Source organism: Eptesicus fuscus, chromosome 11, assembly GCF_027574615.1.
Source record: "Eptesicus fuscus isolate TK198812 chromosome 11, DD_ASM_mEF_20220401, whole genome shotgun sequence".
Lineage (NCBI taxonomy): Eukaryota > Metazoa > Chordata > Mammalia > Chiroptera > Vespertilionidae > Eptesicus > Eptesicus fuscus.
Window position 1 is genome coordinate 59,885,434 of NC_072483.1, and position 20,334 is coordinate 59,905,767.

General features: G+C 47.1%; 1 protein-coding gene across 1 annotated transcript in view; it reads left to right on the plus strand.

The window, feature by feature from the left end:
* The first annotated feature begins 654 nt into the window (after nucleotides 1-654).
* Nucleotides 655-20,334, plus strand: part of COL6A3 (collagen type VI alpha 3 chain) — a 61,965-nt gene continuing 42,285 nt past the window's right edge. Inside the window, exons 1-6 of the mRNA XM_054723326.1 lie at nucleotides 655-742; nucleotides 7,504-8,106; nucleotides 12,225-12,809; nucleotides 14,599-15,198; nucleotides 16,623-17,183; nucleotides 18,908-19,516. Coding sequence (XP_054579301.1) covers nucleotides 655-742; nucleotides 7,504-8,106; nucleotides 12,225-12,809; nucleotides 14,599-15,198; nucleotides 16,623-17,183; nucleotides 18,908-19,516 — 3,046 coding nt within the window. The remainder of the gene's footprint in view (nucleotides 743-7,503; nucleotides 8,107-12,224; nucleotides 12,810-14,598; nucleotides 15,199-16,622; nucleotides 17,184-18,907; nucleotides 19,517-20,334) is intronic.

Here is a 20,334-nt window from a genome sequence, read left to right on the forward strand (position 1 = left end):
ACATGGATCCCCACTTGCAGTTAGTGGACTCCAAGGGAACAGACACCCATAAACTGCTGACCTGGGTCCAGTAGAGACCTAGGCAGGGAGAGATGGCCGTAGCTAGTGCTCTGGAGCAGCAAAGATTTTGTATAAATATTAATAGAGAATAAGGGGAAGATTCAAAGTGGTCCCAGCTGCTGTGGTTGTGTTTGCATACGCCATGAGCTGGGTGAAATCGGTTCCCTCCATTACTCCATTAAATGAATCTCTCTCTCTCTCTCTCTCTCTCTCTCTCTCTCTCTCTCTCTCTGTCTGTGTGTGTGTGTGTGTGGGGTTGCTCTAAATGTGAATCACAAAGTTAAGCTGGGTGTCCACAAAACGCCACTTCTGAGCCTGTGGGCACCTTACCCCTGCTCCTCACTCTGACACGTTGTTGCTGCCTGCCTCTGTTTGAGAGGAAAAAAGGTTTAGTAGCACAGTTTTTAGCTATGGCCAAAGTAATGCAACCACTAGATTTAAAGAGTCTCATTTACATATTCAGTCAAAACTATTTTTCTTAAGAGCGACAAGTCCTTAATTCACTGTGTAGTAATCTAAGAGTCAAACGCTGTTCATTCTCCTCCGCCCTATTTTCTCTTTCAGGTTCACACGTGGTGCTTAGACAAACTCAAAATGAGGAAACACCGACATTTGCCCTTGGTGGCCATCTTTTGCCTTTTTCTCTCAGGCTTCTCATTAACTCGTGCACAGCAACAAGCAGGTAAGATCCAGAACTGTCTCTTAAAGCTGTTATAAAAGGAGCAGGGTTCTCTGATTTCAGCCCTAAGCCCTCAGGAGCTTGCTGCAGAGCTTAGAGATGCCTCTAGGAGCCAGCTAAACCGATCACTGCAGAATGTTCATCTAGTTTACAGACCTTCTCAGACACTCTCCCCAGTGAGAGACGGCTTGCTTTTACTAGAACTTGGGTTTGATATCTTGAAGTTGGTTCAAAAGTGGTTGATTCTTACACAGAGCATGAGCAGAAAGTTTGTATCACAAATATTTTACCATCGGAACAGCTTTTCCACGTTTCTGGCACCTGTTGGTCGCTGAGTGCTTAAAACCAGAAGACAACCATTGAGAGTAAACATCGTTTTCCTTGGAAACAAAACACAGAGAGTAGTACTCTCTCTCTGCAGTCTGGACTCAGAAACATTTGTCATCAGCCGTCATCTAATCTTTTAAAAACCAGTTTCCCCAAACTATTTTAAAAAATCCATCCTGATGAACACAATTAAGAATTTGCTTGCAGAGATTGAGAAAACGGAGAAATGCTTCATGCATTGTGAGCTCAGAGGATGACTAGGTCTCCTCCTCTCCTTTGCTGAGAGAGCCAGGCCCGCTAGCGGTTAGATGGAGGGCAATGGGCGCCACCTCAGTGGAAGGGGACCATTGGTTGGGCATCAGATCAGCCCGAGGTAAGTAGAGGCCAGGAGCCAGCTGTGATCAGCCAGCCTGGCCACCGCTGTGGAAGGGCAGTCCCCACACCCTCAGCCTCCAGCTCCCACTGATGAGGGCCCACTGGATTCATCTTTGAGAGAGAGATATTATCACCAACACCCATGAAGGCTTTTCTGGCCCTAATAAATATGTTAAGGTCCCTTTCTTCATGCTAAACCTTCTGAGAAACATGAGGCTTTGCCTTTCTCTAGAGTAACACAAGTCATCTTCACTTAAGGAAGACTTATTTACTATGTGTATTTTTCTTGGAACTACCCAAAGCATTGGAGGCTAGTTACTGTAAGACAGCAGTAGTTTTCACCATTCCTTCTCATCAGGGCTCTGCTTCAGATCCCAAAAGTGAAGACTGAATTTATAAAATGATCGTTACTCATTTGTGATAGGCTATCCTTCCAGCTTGGTCAAGTGAGTGTTGGGGCTCAAAGTGCAACAAAAATGGTGCTTGAGATAAAATACACCTTGGGGGATTTTTCCCCCCATCCTGGACCTGCCCCAGAACAGTGTGCAATCAGTGATTGTGTAGGGAACTCAGGCCAATGACTGTGCACCGTAGCCTTTGAGTCTGAGGTCCAGGTCCCCACTCCTCAGGTAAGTCAGCCTGCCTGTCTTGCATTGCCAGTGAGGTGTGGATTGTTTAGTGAGAGCACAGGGCAAACTAACTTAGTTTAGGAAGGCTTTGCGCTGATACGAAGTAATTGCTTGAACAGGAGAAAAATCTAAACCAATGTCTTTTTTTAAAGATGTCAGAAATGGTGCCGCTGCCGATATAATATTTCTAGTGGATTCCTCTTGGAGCATTGGAAAGGAACATTTCCAACTTGTTCGGGAGTTTCTATATGATGTTATAAAATCTTTAGCTGTGGGAGAAAATGATTTCCGTTTTGCTCTGGTCAAGTTCAACGGCAACCCACATACCGAGTTCCTGTTAAATACGTATCGTTCCAAACAAGAGGTCCTCTCTCATATTTCCAACCTGTCTTATATTGAGGGAAGCAATCAGACCGGAACAGGATTAGAATACGTAACACAGAACCACCTCACTGAGGCTGCTGGAAGCCGGGCCGGGGATGGAGTCCCTCAGGTTATCGTAGTGTTAACCGTTGGACACTCGGACCGCCACCTTGCTCTGCCCCCAGCGGAACTTAAGTCTGCTGACGTTAACGTGTTTGCAATTGGAGTTGAGGATGCAGATGAAGGAGCCTTAAAAGAAATAGCAAGCGAACCGTTCAATATGCATGTTTTCAACCTAGAGAATTTCACCTCCCTTCATGACATAGTAGGCAACTTAGTGTCCTGTGTGCGTTCATCCGTGGCTCTAGAAAGGGCTGGAGGCACAGAGGCCCTTAAAGACATCACAGGTAATGGCAATGTCGCCACGCTGCTGCCCGCCTTGCTGTTCCTTGAGATAAGCTTGGCTCCTGCTGGCCTTAAAGCACCACTATGGCTAAACCATGGCGGGTGGATCAGGGAAATGAGCATTCGCAGGTTTAAAAACAAAGGTTTGAATAGTCTCTGTAGTCGCCCTCTGAGACAGAGCACTCACCCACATCAAACAATTACACTTTAACTCAAAAAGCCACTTCCCACAAAAGAAAGCATCAGTGTGGCCACTTGTGATGGGAATAGAGGGACCATATCCTTAAAGAATGCTCCCTGTGGGAAATAGTGAGGATGGAGAGAGAAAGGGTATCTGCTCTAGTGTTCGGTAGGATAACAAGAGAGTTCCTCTCTTTTGCTCCGTGGAATTTATTCCAGAGAATTGATGGAGTTAGAATTGTAAGAAACCTTAGAAATGATCCAGTCCAAGTCTATTTGGAGGAAACTGAGTCCTAGAAGATAAGTGACATGCAGTTAGAGAGTCCAGCAGGAGGCCCTTAGGCCTTGGCTCTGAGTCTGGTTTCTCACATGTGCATGCTACAACCATGGCTGTGCCCACAGAAGCTCTCCTGACTCAAAAGCCCCTTTAGTGCCACTTGCAAGTACTGATAACGCTGACACGGCACTGGTGGGTAATCGCACAGGGGCATGTGCAGAATGAACTGGCTGGCAAGTTATTTAACCAGTCAAGCCCGTGAGCTCTCTCTGCAGTGCTGAGTGTCTAGAAGACCAATAGGGAAGGATTTTGACAAGTAAAATGTCAAGTGTACTGTACATGGCAATTTTGACCAGTACCCATGGCTAGGCTTCTTCATCAGTGATAGGAGGGTGGAGAGAACTGGTCCATGAAGCCAATTGACAATGGAGAACAGAGGATTTTAGGAGCATGAACAGGAAGTTAAGGGGGAATCCAGGACCTTAGGAGAGAGACGAGTTCCAGGGGAGAGACGCATGTCCTCTGAGATGGAGGCCAGGGAGGAGAAAGGGAAGCAGGGAGACTCGGTGTCAGGAGGACAGAGCCAGCTGTCTCGGGCAGGCAGAGTTTGGTTACGAGAAGAGTTTGAGAACTGACCAAGCCCAAGGTGTTTCATTAGGTTGTTCATAGAATGGTTCCCCCAATGGTTCCTCATGGTTTCAGATTTGATGGCATGAGAGGGCTAATGCCCTACCAGTGGGCCTACTTCTAATAGAGAGGAATGAGTACAGGCTGGATTATTTCTATTTAACACTAAAACGCTCCCCTCCTTTGAATGACATGCTTCGTTTCTGTGCTCATGTTCATCCTGCCAGATTACAGGAAAAGAGCATGGGACCCTCGGAGCACCCCAAACCAAACAGTCCAGGTTGCAAGAAAATGACCTATCCCATTCGATACACTATCCTCAGAATCAATAATTTACTGATCATTGCATTTCTGAATATAGGTATAATAACTAATTTATGTCAAAAATAATAAAGAAGATCAGTAGAGAAATGTGGCATCTTTATTGATGTTTTGGCCAAATCAGGAAAAAGAGTGGATGAATTTGCCTTTATGTTCAATCATTATATAAATGAACAGATAATTAAAGTCTGAATGTTAAGTGAGCTATCAGCACAGCATGTTTCCGCACTGATGATAAACCTTTGTTTTTATGCCGAGAAAGCATCTCTGTCTTCTAGTGTCCAAGCCACTAGCAGCACCAGGGTGGACTATTAATCCATTTATGTTGTCTTTTCTAATTAACTTCACTTTGCAATTTCTCTAGAACCATGTCCCACTGCATGCTCCACAGTAAGATAATAATAATAATTCTTTGCTTATCGTTTGGGGAAAGGTAATCAGATAGGAAGGCATTACAGAGATGTCTAATGAGGTGGGGCAATTTCTTTCCATTACATGTCTACCAGGTAACTTTTCCCCAGAAATGTGTGTGTGTGTGTGTGTGTGTGTGTGTGTGTGTGTGTAAAATGTTAATGATTGCCACTGTTCTAAATGAACTCTACTCAATCAATCTCTAAAAGTTGTGTTTTTAAGTGGATATAGGTCACAAAAGCTTCAAACTAAAGCGAAAGCTAAAGGTGATCTATATTCAGTGAGGATTCCAGCTTTCTTTTCTCTGAAAAATATAAAGATTTCAAGAACTCATGGAACCTATAAACCATTTTGCATTTGCATAGGAAATGCAAAGGTGCTTTTAAATTTACTTTAAAAAAAAGGAAGCAACCCGTGAGTAAGGAAGGCATTGTGCCCATGCTCACGTGCTCAGGAAAGCAGTGTTGAAGGAGCCCTTGATTAGGAGCATGGACACTGCAAAACTTTTCTGTAGAAAATGCCGTGGAGGGTGTGAGATGTGAGCCGCAGAGGCAGGAAACCAGAGAGGTTCGCAGTTTTACTTCTAGGTAGAGCTGATTACCCTTCGCGTTCCCATGGATCACTGGTGTGCCTGCCGTACACAAGAACCCGGCTCTTGTGTCTTCCTGAGGCTTCGGCTCTCCTGGATAACACAGCATGCCCGTGTGTGTCCCATCATGTGTGCATAAGAGGACAAGGTTGTTTTTTCAGTGATGACAAATTATCCAACATTTTTCTATGACCTGCAGCTGTCAGCCTTTGAGAAGAGAAATATCCAAGGGTTTTCCCTCAGGGTTTATTGCTTTTATCTCTACCATTGCAAATTGCAAGAAAAGTAAGTAATAAATTAGTAAGAAATACGTCATCCTGTGATATTTTCTATTATTGACCCTGGGATCATCATTAATTCTTCTTTTAAACGTCTCCCTATGCTACATATGTGGCAAACCTTCCTTGGTCCCTCAGGGTTATTGGTTTAGGTCTGAGATATGTTGAGGAATTCTGCCATGTGATTGGCAGAACCTCAAGTCATGTGATGACGTGAGACATCTCATTGGCCTGCTCCGAAGTCACACTGCTGGTACCACTCTCCCACAGATTCTTAAGGAATCCCAGGTTTTGGCTAGAGTGCTGAATGTTTTTGCATTCTTAGCAAAGGCCCAGTCTTAATTCTTCTGTATGCAATGACTAAAAATGCAAGATCTTAATTACTCTAGTGAAAAATTATTCTCATTAGACCCTATATCCAGTTAATCTTAAAAGATCTTATAAGATATTTCCAAGTTAATATCTTTCCCTATGCCAGGAATTTATCTGCAAAGATGTTGTCAGGGATTGTGTGTATTTGAGGAAAAGGTGAGAGACATTCTGATTTGAGTAGTCACTGGCTCAGCTTATACAATAAGAGAGTTTGGGTGAGAATATAATTTCACTGTAGCAAAACTTTTCAATTTCCTGAGACAAGATTTGTATTCCATTTCTGCAGTGAAAATAAAAGCAATTTTGTTGGTACAAAAAATAGTTTTAAATATAAAATATTCACTGTCATTAAGAAGATCAGAATGAATGGTCTTATTTATAATATTATAATTATACCCAAAATATAGGTTCCTAAAATCTCGGAATGTAAATGTCATATATGTTCATATGAATCTCTTCCTATTCTGTCATGCACTTAAGTTATCAAACAAACTCTTACCAGAATAATTTTGCTTTTCTTGTAGTTTAAATCAGTCTGATTTCAATATTTTAGCTGAGCCTTTGAAATATTCTATTCAGGTTTGTAGATTTATTGATTGCTCAGTGCTTCTATGAAATCCCAATTCTTAGTATCGGAAGTTTCTTATTGGCCATTTTTATGTCCATTAATATAACCCCAGAGCTAATTCTGATTAAGGGTTTATTAGATGCACATGGTCCCACTAGGCAAGCAATTTAGGATGTCATAAAAACAAAGTTGGATAATTATGTCATGACTGGTTTCATATCACTCTGCTTAACCTTGTTCTGCATTACGTGACTGAATATAGAGGCACTAGCAGAACTACATGAACACAACATCTAGCCTAATCCCAGACCTGCAGTGGAGTTTCACACAACTAATCATTTTATGAGAAAAATAAATTCAAATCAAAACTTTTTCAGAGTATTTTGAAAATTAAAACTTGAAGTGCCGTTTGAGGTCTACCTTTCAAATTAACAAAGTTGCATGTATGCAGCCATCTTGGTTTTTAAAGAAAAAAAAAAAAAAGAAGACACAACAGTTGCTCAAGAATCAAGAGTTTAACATACTGGGGTGATGAGTCACCAGCCCTTGAATCTGACATTTCATTTTGTAGCTGTGGATTTGGATAAGAAATTCTTACAATCACTTGAGGATAATAAGAGAAATGCTCCCAAATTAGAATTCAACTTTGAACCTTTGTTAATGTCCTCCTTTATTTTCTCCTGTGGGTATGGTAGCGCACAATTCCATGATACTGCATTTCCCTCCAAATTTAGCAGAAAATTTTAGAATATGCACTCATGATTTTCACCCACAGAAAAGTGAATGTGATCCCTATACAGACGGCACAAATGAAAATGTAAGATAAAGGTCCCTATTTCACATCATTTCCAAGAAGTTGCCTCTTATTCATTCCGAATGCAGAACGAAAAGAGAATTCCACATTCCCTAATCAACATGTGTTTTGTTTGTCTGTATTTCGTGTTTCTTATTGGTTTCCAAAGAAACATGTCAGAACACTGAACAATGCATGTGGTCACTTGTTCTAACGCTTTCACATTTTTTGCATTTCTTTCTTTTAAAGCACAAGACTCTGCTGACATTATTTTCCTTATTGATGGATCAAACAACACCGGAAGTGTCAATTTCACAGTCATTCGCGACTTCCTTGTCAATCTCCTTGAGAGACTGTCAGTTGGAGCTCAGCAGATCCGAGTGGGGGTGGTCCAGTATAGCGATGAGCCCAGAACCATGTTCTCCTTGGACACCTACCCCACCAAGGCTCAGGTTCTGGATGCGGTCAAAGCCCTTGGGTTCATTGGTGGGGAGTTGGCCAATATCGGCTTTGCCCTTGATTTCGTGGTGGAGAATCACTTCACCCGGGCAGGGGGCAGCCGTGTGGACGAAGGGGTTCCCCAGGTGCTGGTGCTCATAAGTGCCGGGCCTTCTAGTGACGAGATCCACGACGGGGTGGTGGCGCTGAAGCAGGCTAGCGTGTTCTCTTTCGCCCTCGGAGCCCAGGCCGCCCCCAGGGCAGAGCTTCAGTACATAGCTACCAATGACAACTTGGTGTTTACTGTCCCGGAATTCCGTAGCTTTGGGGACCTCCAGGAGCAATTACTGTCGTACATTGTTGGCGTGGCCCAAAGGCTCATTGTCTTGCAACCGCCAACCATTGTCACACAAGGTACGTATGCTCTTCTCGCCATCTGAGGGGTTTCGGGGTGTTTTGTGTGTTGGTTTTCGTGGAAGGAAGGCAGGCACCTCACAGAATGAATCGCTTGAGGAGGACCTGTAAGTACCACAGCTGAGCCCTCTGGAGGTGAGCTGGCTCTTGGATCTCATGTCTGAATGGTGGGGTCTCTAAAAAGCTGAAGATGTACGAGTGAGTGGAAAGCCCTTGTCAGACTGTGAGGCCAATTCAACAGACCTGCTCCTTTGAGACGTCAGACATTATTGTGTCATCTCCTCATCATGTAGTCATGCTAGCGGTGGACCGCAAGGGCTCATCACAGTCCTGAGAAAATGACTCCAGGGAAAGGGCGTGGGCCTCTGAGAGCCAGCATGTTAGAGGTGTGCTCACAGAACCCTGGGGGCTGTCTCCCCAAAGTCCTCTGTGTGCTGAGTATTGAGAAGTGCGCTTCCGCCGGTAACGCATAACAGAGCCCTCATGAGGTATAATATTTAGGAGAAACTTTTCCCTGTGCCTGTCAACTTTAGGACTAGTTCTTCTGAATGGAGGGATGATGACACACACACAAATGAGGGTGTTTGGCAGAAAGCCCAATGGGAGCCATTTAAAAAATATAGAACTAACCAGGTCCCATAAGTACACATGTAACAACTGTGGGAAGTGGATTTCAGAATTTAAATAAGAATGCAGTGGTGCTTGGTGCAAGGCAGTTAAAGAACCAGCACACAGGTGTACCAAGTGATATGAGCTGTGGATGCCCTCTGTCCATCAGAGATCTTGTTTACAATGGCTCCAGGCATGTAGTTGGGCAGGTAAATTAGAATCAATGCGACATTACATTCTGAAGATCCTCTTGATATTTCCAGACATCCTTCTGATGGGAATACAACCCACTAAGGTTTCTCCGGGCTTGCACACTTTTGGAAACAAACACCCGATTTCCACAGGTTTTGTAAACACTGCAGGAGCGCCATGGTGAAATGGCCTCTGGGCCTGAATCCCATGCTCACCAGCTGCATGATGCTGGGCTGGGGGCGTAGGGATCACACTCAGTGAAGATATAGTTCTGTTCCAGGCAAAGTTTCAAACTTTTTTATTTTAGGCAGCGCATTGCCCTCATTTCAGTTTTCCCAAGCTAACTAGCTGATTAAATGTTAATTCCTCGTTTACACATCATCTTTAATCTTTGTGATTAGTTTGTAAATATTCAACTAGTATTCTTGGCTCTCTGGTATGAGCCGGACGGTATGCCAGGCCCTGGAGTTTCAGGGCTGGTGACTGAGACCAGTGTGGCTGTTGGTGCGTCAGAGTATAATGGGGAGATAGATGACAAAACTATAAACCAGTGACCACACCAAATATTCCCCAAGTGGAGAGTTAGATGAGGACACTACAGGGGAGTCAGGGTGAGCAGATTTGGGGCTTCAGGTGTGGCTGGGGGGTGGAGCCTGAGGGAGCTGGAGGGATGAGGCCAGGAGGGGGGTGGTGAGTGGGAGCAATGGGGCCAAGAGCTTCAGATGGGGTGGCCAGGGAAGGCTGGCCCGATAGGGGTATGAAGAAAGGAGGCAAGCAGGTGAGGAGCAGAGGGGAGAGAGTCCCAGGTGGCTGCCTGCAGCACACAGGAGCCTGGTGCCTCCCAGTGGGGCTGGCAATTACTTGACAAGTGGGAGAACAGCTTTCCTGTGGGCACGTGGAGGGTGAGTGAGAGGAGCATGGCGCTGGGGCTGACATGCTTGTGGGCTGAGAGGAGAGGTCTGGGAGTGTGGATGGGGAGAAACAGGCCTGGGACCAGGCTGCCGGCACTGTGTTGTACAACTGGTGAGGAAAGGAATGCTCTGGAAAGGAGCCTAGGGGAGCAGTCAGTGATAGAGGGAGGGTGCTGGAAGCTGGGTGAGGGCAGTGTGAATCCAGGGAGACAGAGATTACCTGGGGCCCGAACTGCAAAGAAGCTGATTAGGATGAAGACATGGAGTCATTGATGTGGGGGAGGGAGAGGAGGCTGTGGTTGGTGCAATGGGAGCTGGGTGCAATGGGAGCTGACCTGTGAGTTTGCTGTGTGGCAGTGCTGGCGAGTCATCTTTGAGCAGAGTGCAAAGCTTGCCAGGAGTGTCTGATTGAGGAAAGGGCCAGGGAGCTGGGACCAGGGCCCTGAAGATAAAGAGAGGGAAGTGAAGTGGGCAAGGGGCCAATTGGGAGTCAGGGTGAGCAGATTTGGGGCTTCAGGTGTGGCTGGAGAGTGGAGCCTGAGGGAGCTGGAGGGATGAGGCCAGGAGCGGGGCGGCGAGTGAGAGATTTCAGAGCCATTCCTGAAGACTTGGCCGCCTGTGGCTCTAAACAAGGGCTCTGGGGACAAGAGGACGTGCTGTATTAGAAGTCAGGGTCCCTGAGTCACTGAAAAGAGCAGCCCAAGAGTAGCCCAAAATCACTCTAATGTAGGGTGGAGAGGAGACAGCCTGGGAAAGGGGGCGGGGGTCTGGACAATTGAAGAGAATTTGCTTGGAAACAGTGGGAAGACAGTCATCTGTCCTGAGCTGTCAGGGCTGTCAAGGCTGCAGGGAAGCCATGTCTTGGGGGACCATGCTGGTGTCGGTCAACAGGGAGCTGAAGCTGACAGATTAGTGGAACCTCAGGCTCACTTCCCAGCAAGAGTATGGCAAACCCAGTCCCAGCAGAAAGGGGTGCAAGAGCAAAGAGGCTCCGCTTGGGTAGGCATCTCGCGAGGAAGGGGCTGCCACTCCAGCAGATGTCGGGAGTGGGCTGGGACAGGGTGGGCTTTCTAGTCACCCATCACACGCGGTGCACACCTCGAGCTGAGCAAAGGAAACTGCGCACAGGGTATCAGCATCAGCTCTTCCATCTGTGATTTTAAGGGGTGTGTGTGTGAGCACATATAGACCCAGGTGTGTTTGCTGTCCTTGTCTGTGTGTGAAAGCAGGCATATGGCTCATACATGTCCTCCACAGAGCAATGGAGGGGGAGAATGAGAAGGCGGGCATGGGACACTCCTGTGTTTCAGCGGCAGGTACAGTGAGATCCCCAGGCATCTGCAGGTCTCCAGGAGAGCTGAGGACTTGAAATGTATTGTTTATGCCACAACTTGGCACCAAAGCCATGGTCTCTGCGTGCCTGCCCCTAATGCTTGGTGTCTGTGTGCATTTCCATGTTTTCTCTTAAAGAGGAGAGTGTGGGCCGATAAATGTCAGTGTAGTCACACGGCAAGTAGGTTAGAGTGCTACATATTTTTGATCTGACCACGCAAGTGACAGGGGCTCCTTGTGGCCAGATAATGACTGAATAAACGGAGCCCTCCAGCCTTAGCTGTCAGCACTGGTGTTCCTGTAAGTCCGGACGCCCTGCCGGTTTCTGGGTGGGGTGTGGTGGGCTGATTCAAGTCTTCGGTCCCGTGACTCAGGCACTGCCCATGCAGGGCACAGAGGCCTTGTCCAGGTGTCCTTGCTTCGTGGTTTGTCTTTAAGTAATCACACGCTTACCACGAGACTTAGAGCCTTCACAGCACAGGACTCCGACTAAAAATGCTCTGTGCCATTTACTGGTTTTGACACTGGTTTCCTTTTTATAAGTTTTATGATGCCAAGTAATTGGTGTGTTACTTCCCCCTCTGCCTGAAAAATCAAGGCATGGAGACTAGAACGGAAGGAATGGGTGTTTTCGCTCTCAGCGTTTGCACTTGGCAGTAAGTGCTCATGAACTCACGATCGTGCCACAGGGGCCTCTGAGCCCCTCTGATTGCTTCCTCCATTACTCAAGCTATGGCCTCATTCTGGCCTCGCAAACCCAAGCCTTAGCTTTATGGCAGGAAAGGACTTCCTGACTTTTTCAGTGACAACATGCTAATCAGGTGACTACTGAAACGAAATCTGTTTTGGGAAATAATTTTGTACAAAAGTGCCGAGTGGGTGGGGGATGTGCCATCCCATAGGGAAGGACACGGCTGTCATTCTCCTATGTGTGTAATGACAAGCTCCCCCGCCTGACGTCACGTTAGCCAGAACCAATGGGGAAGTTCTTTGAACAGAATGAACTGTGTAGAGTCATAGTTGAATGTGGTTGGTAAGACTGCTCTACTCACCTCCTCATGTTGCTACCTACAGTCATCGAAGTCAACAAGCGGGACATACTTTTCCTGGTGGATGGCTCATCAGCACTGGAACTGTCCAACTTCAATGCCATCCGTGACTTCATTATCAAGGTCATCCAGAGGCTGGAAATTGGACAGGATCTCATCCAGGTGGCAGTGGCTCAGTACGCAAACAGTGTGAGGCCGGAGTTTTACTTCAGTAGCTACCCCGGCAAGAGGGAAGTCATTACTGCTGTGCGGAGAATGAAGCCCATGGGAGGCTCGGCCCTGAACACGGGTGCTGCTCTGGACTTCGTTCGGAACAACCTGTTCACTAGTGCGGCAGGGCACCGGGCCGCCGAGGGGGTCCCCAAGCTCCTGGTGCTGATTACAGGTGGTAAGTCCCTAGACGAAGTCAGCCAGCCGGCCCAGGAGCTGAAGAGGAGCGGCATCCTGTGTTTTGCGGTTGGGAGCAAGGCTGCTGACCAGGCGGAGTTGGCGGACATGGCCTTCGATTCGTCGCTGGTGTTCACCCCGGCTGAGTTCCAAACTGCCCCTTTGCAGGGCATGATGCCCAGCTTGCTGGCACCTCTCAGGACCATCTTTGGAACTGCGGAAGGTATGGCCAGGGTGGGAGGTGTCAGACACACCACAGGATGGTCTGAGGGCCGAGCCTTTGAGAAACAAAACAAAAGGAAGTTTTACTTGTGTTCAGTTAGGAGACAACTCTGAAATGGTGGAAGCAAGAGTCACACATGAGATTTATTTCAGGTTTCCGTTTACCCTGAGCAGGGAATTGTAAGACTTAGATGACCTATGATATAACTGCATGTCTTAAGATGTCACAGGAGATTGCATGCCTTCAAATGTCATAAGAACCATCTGACTCGAATTATAGGATCAGGACGACCTGTCTTTGAAGCTTCTAGCTGAGGAGGTCAATTCTCAGTTCCTGTCCCTCATGAGGTCCCCGTGTTCTGTTTCTCCTGGTTATACCTGTCTGGCCTCCTTTTCCCACCACCAACATGTAGCCTGGAATCTTCCTTCCCGACCAGGGAAGAACATTAACCCTCTCTCCTCTCTCTTTAGGGATTTCCTTTAGTGCAAAGTATAGTGAATGAATGGGTGTGAAGAGAAAATCCCAGTGGTTGTTCCAATTGCTCATTTAATATGACTGTCAGTGGGAAGTTATTTTAAAACACATTCTAGCAGTCTATGAGCTTATGAATTGAATAAGTATAATTTGCCGTCCTCAATGAAGATGAACACCATGGAAACACTTTTCCACTGGAAGAGTGTTCGGTGTACAACCCATGTTGCATGACCCATGTTGCATGTTGTATGACCCATGTTGTAGGACCCATGTTGCATGACCCATGTTGCATGAGTGCATGCTTTCTCTTCATGCTCTCTGGTCTTCTAAAAGCCTCTCCCTCTCTCTCTCTCTCTCCCTCTCTCTCTCTCTCTCTCTCTCTCTCTCTCTCTCTCTTTGTTTCTGCCTGCCTGCCTGTCTCTCTCCCTCTCTTTTATTTTCTTAAAAATTCTAACCCACCCTCTCATAGCCAAAGTACAATTTGATAGAACATAGGATAAAATTAGTTGTTAGGTTTAAATTTCAGTGAGACACCAGGGAAGAGATGGGAAATAATTTTTCAAAGGACATGTACTAAATGTGTTGGGAAAACACTCTAATTTGAGAATTATACTTTTGATTCTTCATATGTACAGCCTCAACCAAGCATAGCACGTAGACTCTGTATTTTCACATGTTTCTGGGATCCTGTGATCTCACCCAGAGGGATTCCCATAGGTACCCTTTTGTATTAACATCTGGCAACCCCGTGACGCCCTTTTAGGAAAAGAGGACAGTAGGAAATGACAAATGGGTGCCCCCTAGGAATCCCTCAAGATGAGAACAGACTAACAGTATTGAGTTTTTTAGTCATAAGGAACTCATGTTCTCAGGTTCACTTGGGTTAACGCTTCTACCTTATCTGTAAGGGAAATCTCTGTGAATGCATAGAGGTGAACCCTGAGGACCCAGGTGAACTTGGCTGTGAACCTGATTCAGAGACACGAGTGAGGCAGAATTTGACCGCACTCCTGCGGAATTCATTCCCGAGGAAGGATGTTCTGGTTCAAGGACTCCGATCCTTTTTTTGGTTGAAAGCACTCTACCTTTGGTGCTGTGTCTCTCTGTGAGCCAACTTGGTCTCGTAAACTTGGCTATGGCATACCTCATAGCACCGGTCGCCACGGAGGAAAATATGCGCCCTTCTGCCATATTTTACCAGACGGATGTGCTTTGCCTCACTGATGTCTTGTGTCTTGTGTATTGGCATGTGTACACCGATTGCGGGCACACATGAGTGTTTGTGTCTCACTTTCTTTTCTGTGCTTCACTGCAGTTCACGTAAACCCAAGGGATATCATCTTTCTTTTGGATGGATCACTCAACGTTGGAAAGACCAACTTCCCCTATGTGCGGGACTTTGTAATGAATGTAGTTAACAGCCTTGATGTTGGAAGTGACAGTATTCGTGTGGGTTTAGTGCAATTTAGTGACACTCCGGTCACGGAGTTCTCCCTAAACACGTACCAGACAAAGTCAGATTTGCTTGCTCACCTGAGACAGCTGCAGCTCCAGGGGGGTTCAGGCCTGAACACGGGCTCGGCCCTGCGCTATGTCCATGCCAACCACTTCATCGAAGCTGGCGGTAGCAGGATCCGCGAACACGTCCCGCAGCTCCTGCTCCTGCTCACGGCGGGGCGGTCTGAGGACTCCTATTTGCAAGCCGCCAATGCGCTAGCCCGTGAGGGCATCCTGACCTTTTGTGTGGGAGCTAACCAGGCGGATAAGGCCGAGCTTGAGCAGATTGCTTTTAACCCGAGCCTGGTGTATCTCATGGATGATTTCAGCTCCCTGCCAGCTTTGCCGCAGCAGCTGATTCAGCCCCTAACCACATATGTTAGTGGAGGTGTGGAGGAAGTGCAACTCGCCCAGCCAGGTAAAGCTCCCCCACTGCTCGGGGCTCCCTCCCCTGGCAGGCAGGTGGCCCAACCTGAACTCAAGAGCATGGTGAACCCTAGAAACTCGACTGACTCCCTTTGGTTGAAGTATTTTGGTTGGGGGTCTGAGACACTGTACCAGCAAGTTTACATTCTCTATCTAAAGGGTACTCATTGATGAAAACAAGTCTAGGAAATTCAGCTTACATTCTTTGCATCTTATCCGACCCTTTATTCAAAAGCTGTCTTCCCCACCCCCAATGCCTGTGAAGATTCTGGGGTGCAATCCAGGTGGAAGTGAGAGGGTTCTTTATATGGCTTTTTTTTTTTTTGTTATGTACAAAATCTGCTGTATCTAGACAATTATTTGTTGTAAACTCAACAAAGGCTGCCACTTTATGTGACGGTAACATGATTTTCAAAGGAAGTCTGGATAGTTGTTCTTATTGCAAATTAATTTGGTGGTGAGATAATGGAGTACTCGATCTTGCAGCTGACATCACACGGACAGGTAGCAAGACTGAGACAACCGAAACCTAATCGAATGAATTCCCACTGTGTGAACTGAAAATCATGTTCACGTTATCCATTGTAGCCCCGTATGGCGGTCACCATTTTTTGTTGTCTAAATACAGCAGCTTGGAAAGCAGTGACAGACAGCCTGCCTGACCACAGAGCAATGACAGACACCATTTTGGGTCCTAATCCGTGACCTCCAATTTAATGAAAAGATAATCCAATTAGAGCTGATCATCGACTCAGCTGATAATGTGTCAACTCAGTTATCCTTGTGTAATTAACCCACATCGGCCTTTGTCACTAGAGATAGGTCACTTTTTAGGCAAAAGGACAATAAGGACCACACGTTTGATAGTTTATAGTTTGAAAACACTGTCTATTCTCCCAGAATGATGGCCCCTGGTATATGAATAGAGCCCTGTGGGCTTGTCCTTGTCTCGCTCTGTTGAGAAGCTCTCAGATTGGGTGGATCAGCTTATTATTCTGGTCCTTTGCAAGTATGCACTGCTTTGAAACGGACATTTAAAAAATGTTTTTTATTGACTTCAGAGAGGAAGGGAGAGGGAGAGAGATAGATAGAAACATCAATGATGAGAGAATCACTGATCAACTGCCTCCTGCACGCCCCCTACTGTAGATTGAGCCTGAAATCTGGGCATGTGCCCCAAGTGGAATCGAACCATGACCTCTTAGTTCATGGGTCAATGCTGAGCCACACCAGCTGGGCTGAAACAGACATTTTACTGACAGCTGGCAAGGGTTCTGCCTCCCTTGTTGGTACAGTGATCATCAAATGAATTGTGTGAACTCCTGTTACCAAATGCTGGTGGTGCTGGGCTGATGTCAGTTTGGTGCCTGTTATATTCTTGAACCTCATGGTGTCCTAACCTTCTTTTTCTTGTAGAGAGCAAGCGAGACATTCTATTTCTCTTTGATGGCTCAGCCAATCTTGTGGGCCAGTTCCATGTTGTCCGTGACTTTCTCTACAAGGTGATCGATGAGCTAGATGTGAAGCCGGATGGGACCCGAATTGCGGTGGCTCAGTACAGCGACAATGTCAGGGTCGAGTCTCATTTTAATCAGCACCAGAATAAGCCCGAAATCCTGAATCTTGTGAAGAGAATGAAATTCAAGACTGGCAAAACCCTCAACGTGGGCTATGCCCTGGATGATGCACTCAGATCCATTTACGTGAAGTCTGCTGGGAGCCGGATGGAGGATGGGGTGCCCCAGTTCCTGGTGCTACTGGTGGCGGGACGCTCGTTTGATAGCGTGGAAGAGCCGGCACGCCTGCTGAAGCAGAGTGGGGTGGTACCTTTCGTGTTACAGGCCAAGAACGCAGACCCTGCCCAGTTAGAGCTGGTAGTACCATCCCCCGCCTTTATCCTGGCTGCGGAGTCGCTTCCCAAGATTGGAGAACTTCAACCACAGATTGTGAATCTCCTAAAAACAGAGCCTCCATCAGGTATGGCATAGGAATTCTGGTTGTGCCTGCAGCTTAGCTCTCCAGGGTATGGGTTGATGTAGGCTGCTGGCTCCAGGTCCTGAGATCAAAGCCGTCCTTGGGTTTCCAGGGAAGGTGGAAGACTAATAGATGGTTTCTGTAGGAACGATGAAATATTACTTTTCCTTCCTCACTTGGATTTTCTAACTGCTCTTTAGGGCAAAACAGGAGAATCAGGGTGATTATTTTGAAGGTCATGAGAGTATCCTATACAATAAAAGGGTAATATGCAAATTGACCCTAATGGCAGAATAACCAGGAACAACAGGTCGCTATGATGTGCACTGACCACCCGGGGGCAGATGCTCAACGCAGGAGCTGCCCCCCCGGGTGGTAAGTGCGCTCCCACAGGGGGAGCTCCGCTCAGCCACAAGCCGGGCTGACAGCTGTGAGCGCAGCGGTGGTGGCAGGAGCCTCTCCCGCCTCCTCGGCAGCGCTAAGGATGTCTGACACATCCCCCGAGGATTCCTGGGCTGCCAGAGGGATGTCTGACTCCCCCAGGGAACGGGCCTAAGCCGGCAGGTGAACATCCCCTGAGGGGTCCTGGACTGCGAGAGGGCACAGGCCGGGCTGAGGGACCCCCTCTCCCCCAAGTGCACAGATTTTTGGGCCTCTAGTTTCACAGTAAGATACATGATAAAAATTTAGACATATTAGTGGTCAAAAATCCTTTCAAGACCCGCGATTTTTACTATATACATAATAAAAGCCACATGCCTTTGTTTACAATGTAGCTAAGCCAGTCTTCATCTTCATATCCTGCTCCCTCCCCCCGTCTTATTTTAAGTGGGTGTCCCTGTGTTAGAATTCATTCCTACACTAAGGACATAAAGCATGATGAGAGACAGATACATTCCCACTACACACACTGCATGAAACTGTTTCATCTACAGCACCATGCCTTTGTGTTTAACCACTTTCCATTTCCTGATACAAATGCAGTGAAAAGAGTAATTAATTTCATCTACATTCCTTTTGATTAAAAGCTGAGAATCTAGAATTTCTACATTGACTATTGGTCCCATACACTGTTGGTTTTGGATTGTAACCTGGACATCTGGGATACATTTTTCCCCCATTGATCCACTGTGACTTGTAGCAATTTATTTGAAACCGCCCAAGTATAAAATGTTATTGGTTATGCAGTCTCTTCCATTCAGATCTCTCTAGCCCTCAGTGTTTTTCTTGAGTACACCTTTGAAAGTTTATTGCTCAAGCCTTGAACAATTCTAAAATTTGGGGCTATCTGTATAAATTAGTGAGTTTGTTTCCTCCTGCAGCAAGTGGAATGGCTTAAAACAAAAGGGATTAATTCTCCGACAGTTTTAGAGGTCAGAAATGCAAAACCAGTTTCATTGGGCTAACATCAAGGTGTCAGCCAGGGTGTGTCCCTCTTGGAGGTTCCTGGCCTTTTCTAGCTCCTAGAGGCCGCCTGCATTTCTTGGTTCGTGGCTCCATCTTCTAGCTTCAAAGCCAGCAGCATAGTGTCTTTTTCTTCTCTGACCTCTGTTTCCATCCTCATATCTTCTTCCTCTAAATCCGATCCTCTTGTCTCCCACCTATAAGGACATCCCCAAAGTCAAGTTCTGGGGATTCTGAATCGGGCATTCTTCAGCCCACCACCATCGGTAGGAAACTGTCCCTCCCATATCCTGTGTGAGTCATTTGGGCTGTCTTCCTTACAGTTTCAGCTGAAAAGGATGTGGTGTTTCTGCTCGATGGCTCTGATGGTGTCAGGAGCGGCTTCTCCCTGTTGAAGGATTTTGTCCAGAGAGTGGTGGAGAGCCTGGATGTGGGCCCAGACCGAGTGCGTGTGGCTGTGGTGCAGTACAGTGACCGGACCAGGCCAGAGTTCTACCTGAATTCATACATGGATCAGCAGAGTGTGGTCAGTGCCATTCGAAGGCTGGCACTGCTGGGAGGGCCGACCCCCAACACCGGGGCTGCCCTGGACTTTGTCCTGAAGAATATCCTGATTAGCTCTGCCGGAAGCAGGATAGCAGAAGGCGTTCCCCAGCTCCTGATCGTCCTCACAGCAGACAGGTCCGGGGACGATGTGAGAGGCCCCTCGGTGGTCCTGAAGAGGGGCGGGGCCGTGCCCATTGGCATCGGCATCGGGAACGCCGACATCACGGAGATGCAGACCATCTCCTACATCCCAGGCTTCGCCGTGGCGGTTCCCACCTTCAGGCAGCTGGAGAACGTCCAGCAGGACATCTCCCAGAGGGTGACCCAGCTCAGCAAGGAAGAGGTGAGCAAGATCCAGCCGGAGCTGGTTCCTCCACCGAGGCCAGGTAAGGAGTGGACTCTTGGATCATCGTTCCTTGAAACATCTGGCACTACTTGTTTGGACTGTGGCCTGCACATTTTGTTTCCTCTGTTTACACCTAATTCCATCTCAGAAATGGCAGAGGCTTGGGGAGATGCTGAGATTCATGTTTTTGGCCAAAGTAAAGTCTGAGGAAGGGCATGTGCCTCGCTGTCAGTGCAGGTGCTCTGACTCTGCATGAAGGCTTTTGTGTAGGTATCCGAAGGGCGGAGCCACCTCATTGACAACAGCAGTTCAGTGTGGTTCTGAGCTGCCAGAGGGAGGTCAACTGGCAGCCTTCCATGACCAGGGACAGGGTTAGAGCACAGGCTCTTCGTCAAGCTGGAACACAGTCTCTGAAATGTTGGTGTTTCCAGAGCCAAAGTGTGAGGATTGCTTTTGAATTTGCTTGGTGCTGAGACGTGTCACAGGGCTGTGTGATGGCATTTATCCTCTATCCTACTTCCTATCTGCTTTCCTAGGCCTGGTTACAATAAACTAGAAAACCGTGGGAGCCTGACAACTGAGAAGAAAGGGAACTGAAATATGGCCACCCCCTCTAAAAATACCTAGCAGGGGCCTGTCCTCCCTGGGTCCTAGGTGGGGATGGTCACAGTAGTAGAGAGACAGCCGTGGCTTCTCCCTGCGGCTCACGTTCTACAGGCGTGGCCTCATGGCATGGAGCAGGGGGAAGGAAGGGAAGAGAAAAATCCAGTGAGAAAAGTGGGATGCAGCATACATGCCTTTGGGTGGACAAGGGAGGTAAGGCTGATGGACACAGTGCAAAGGAGCGGATGTCAGCTT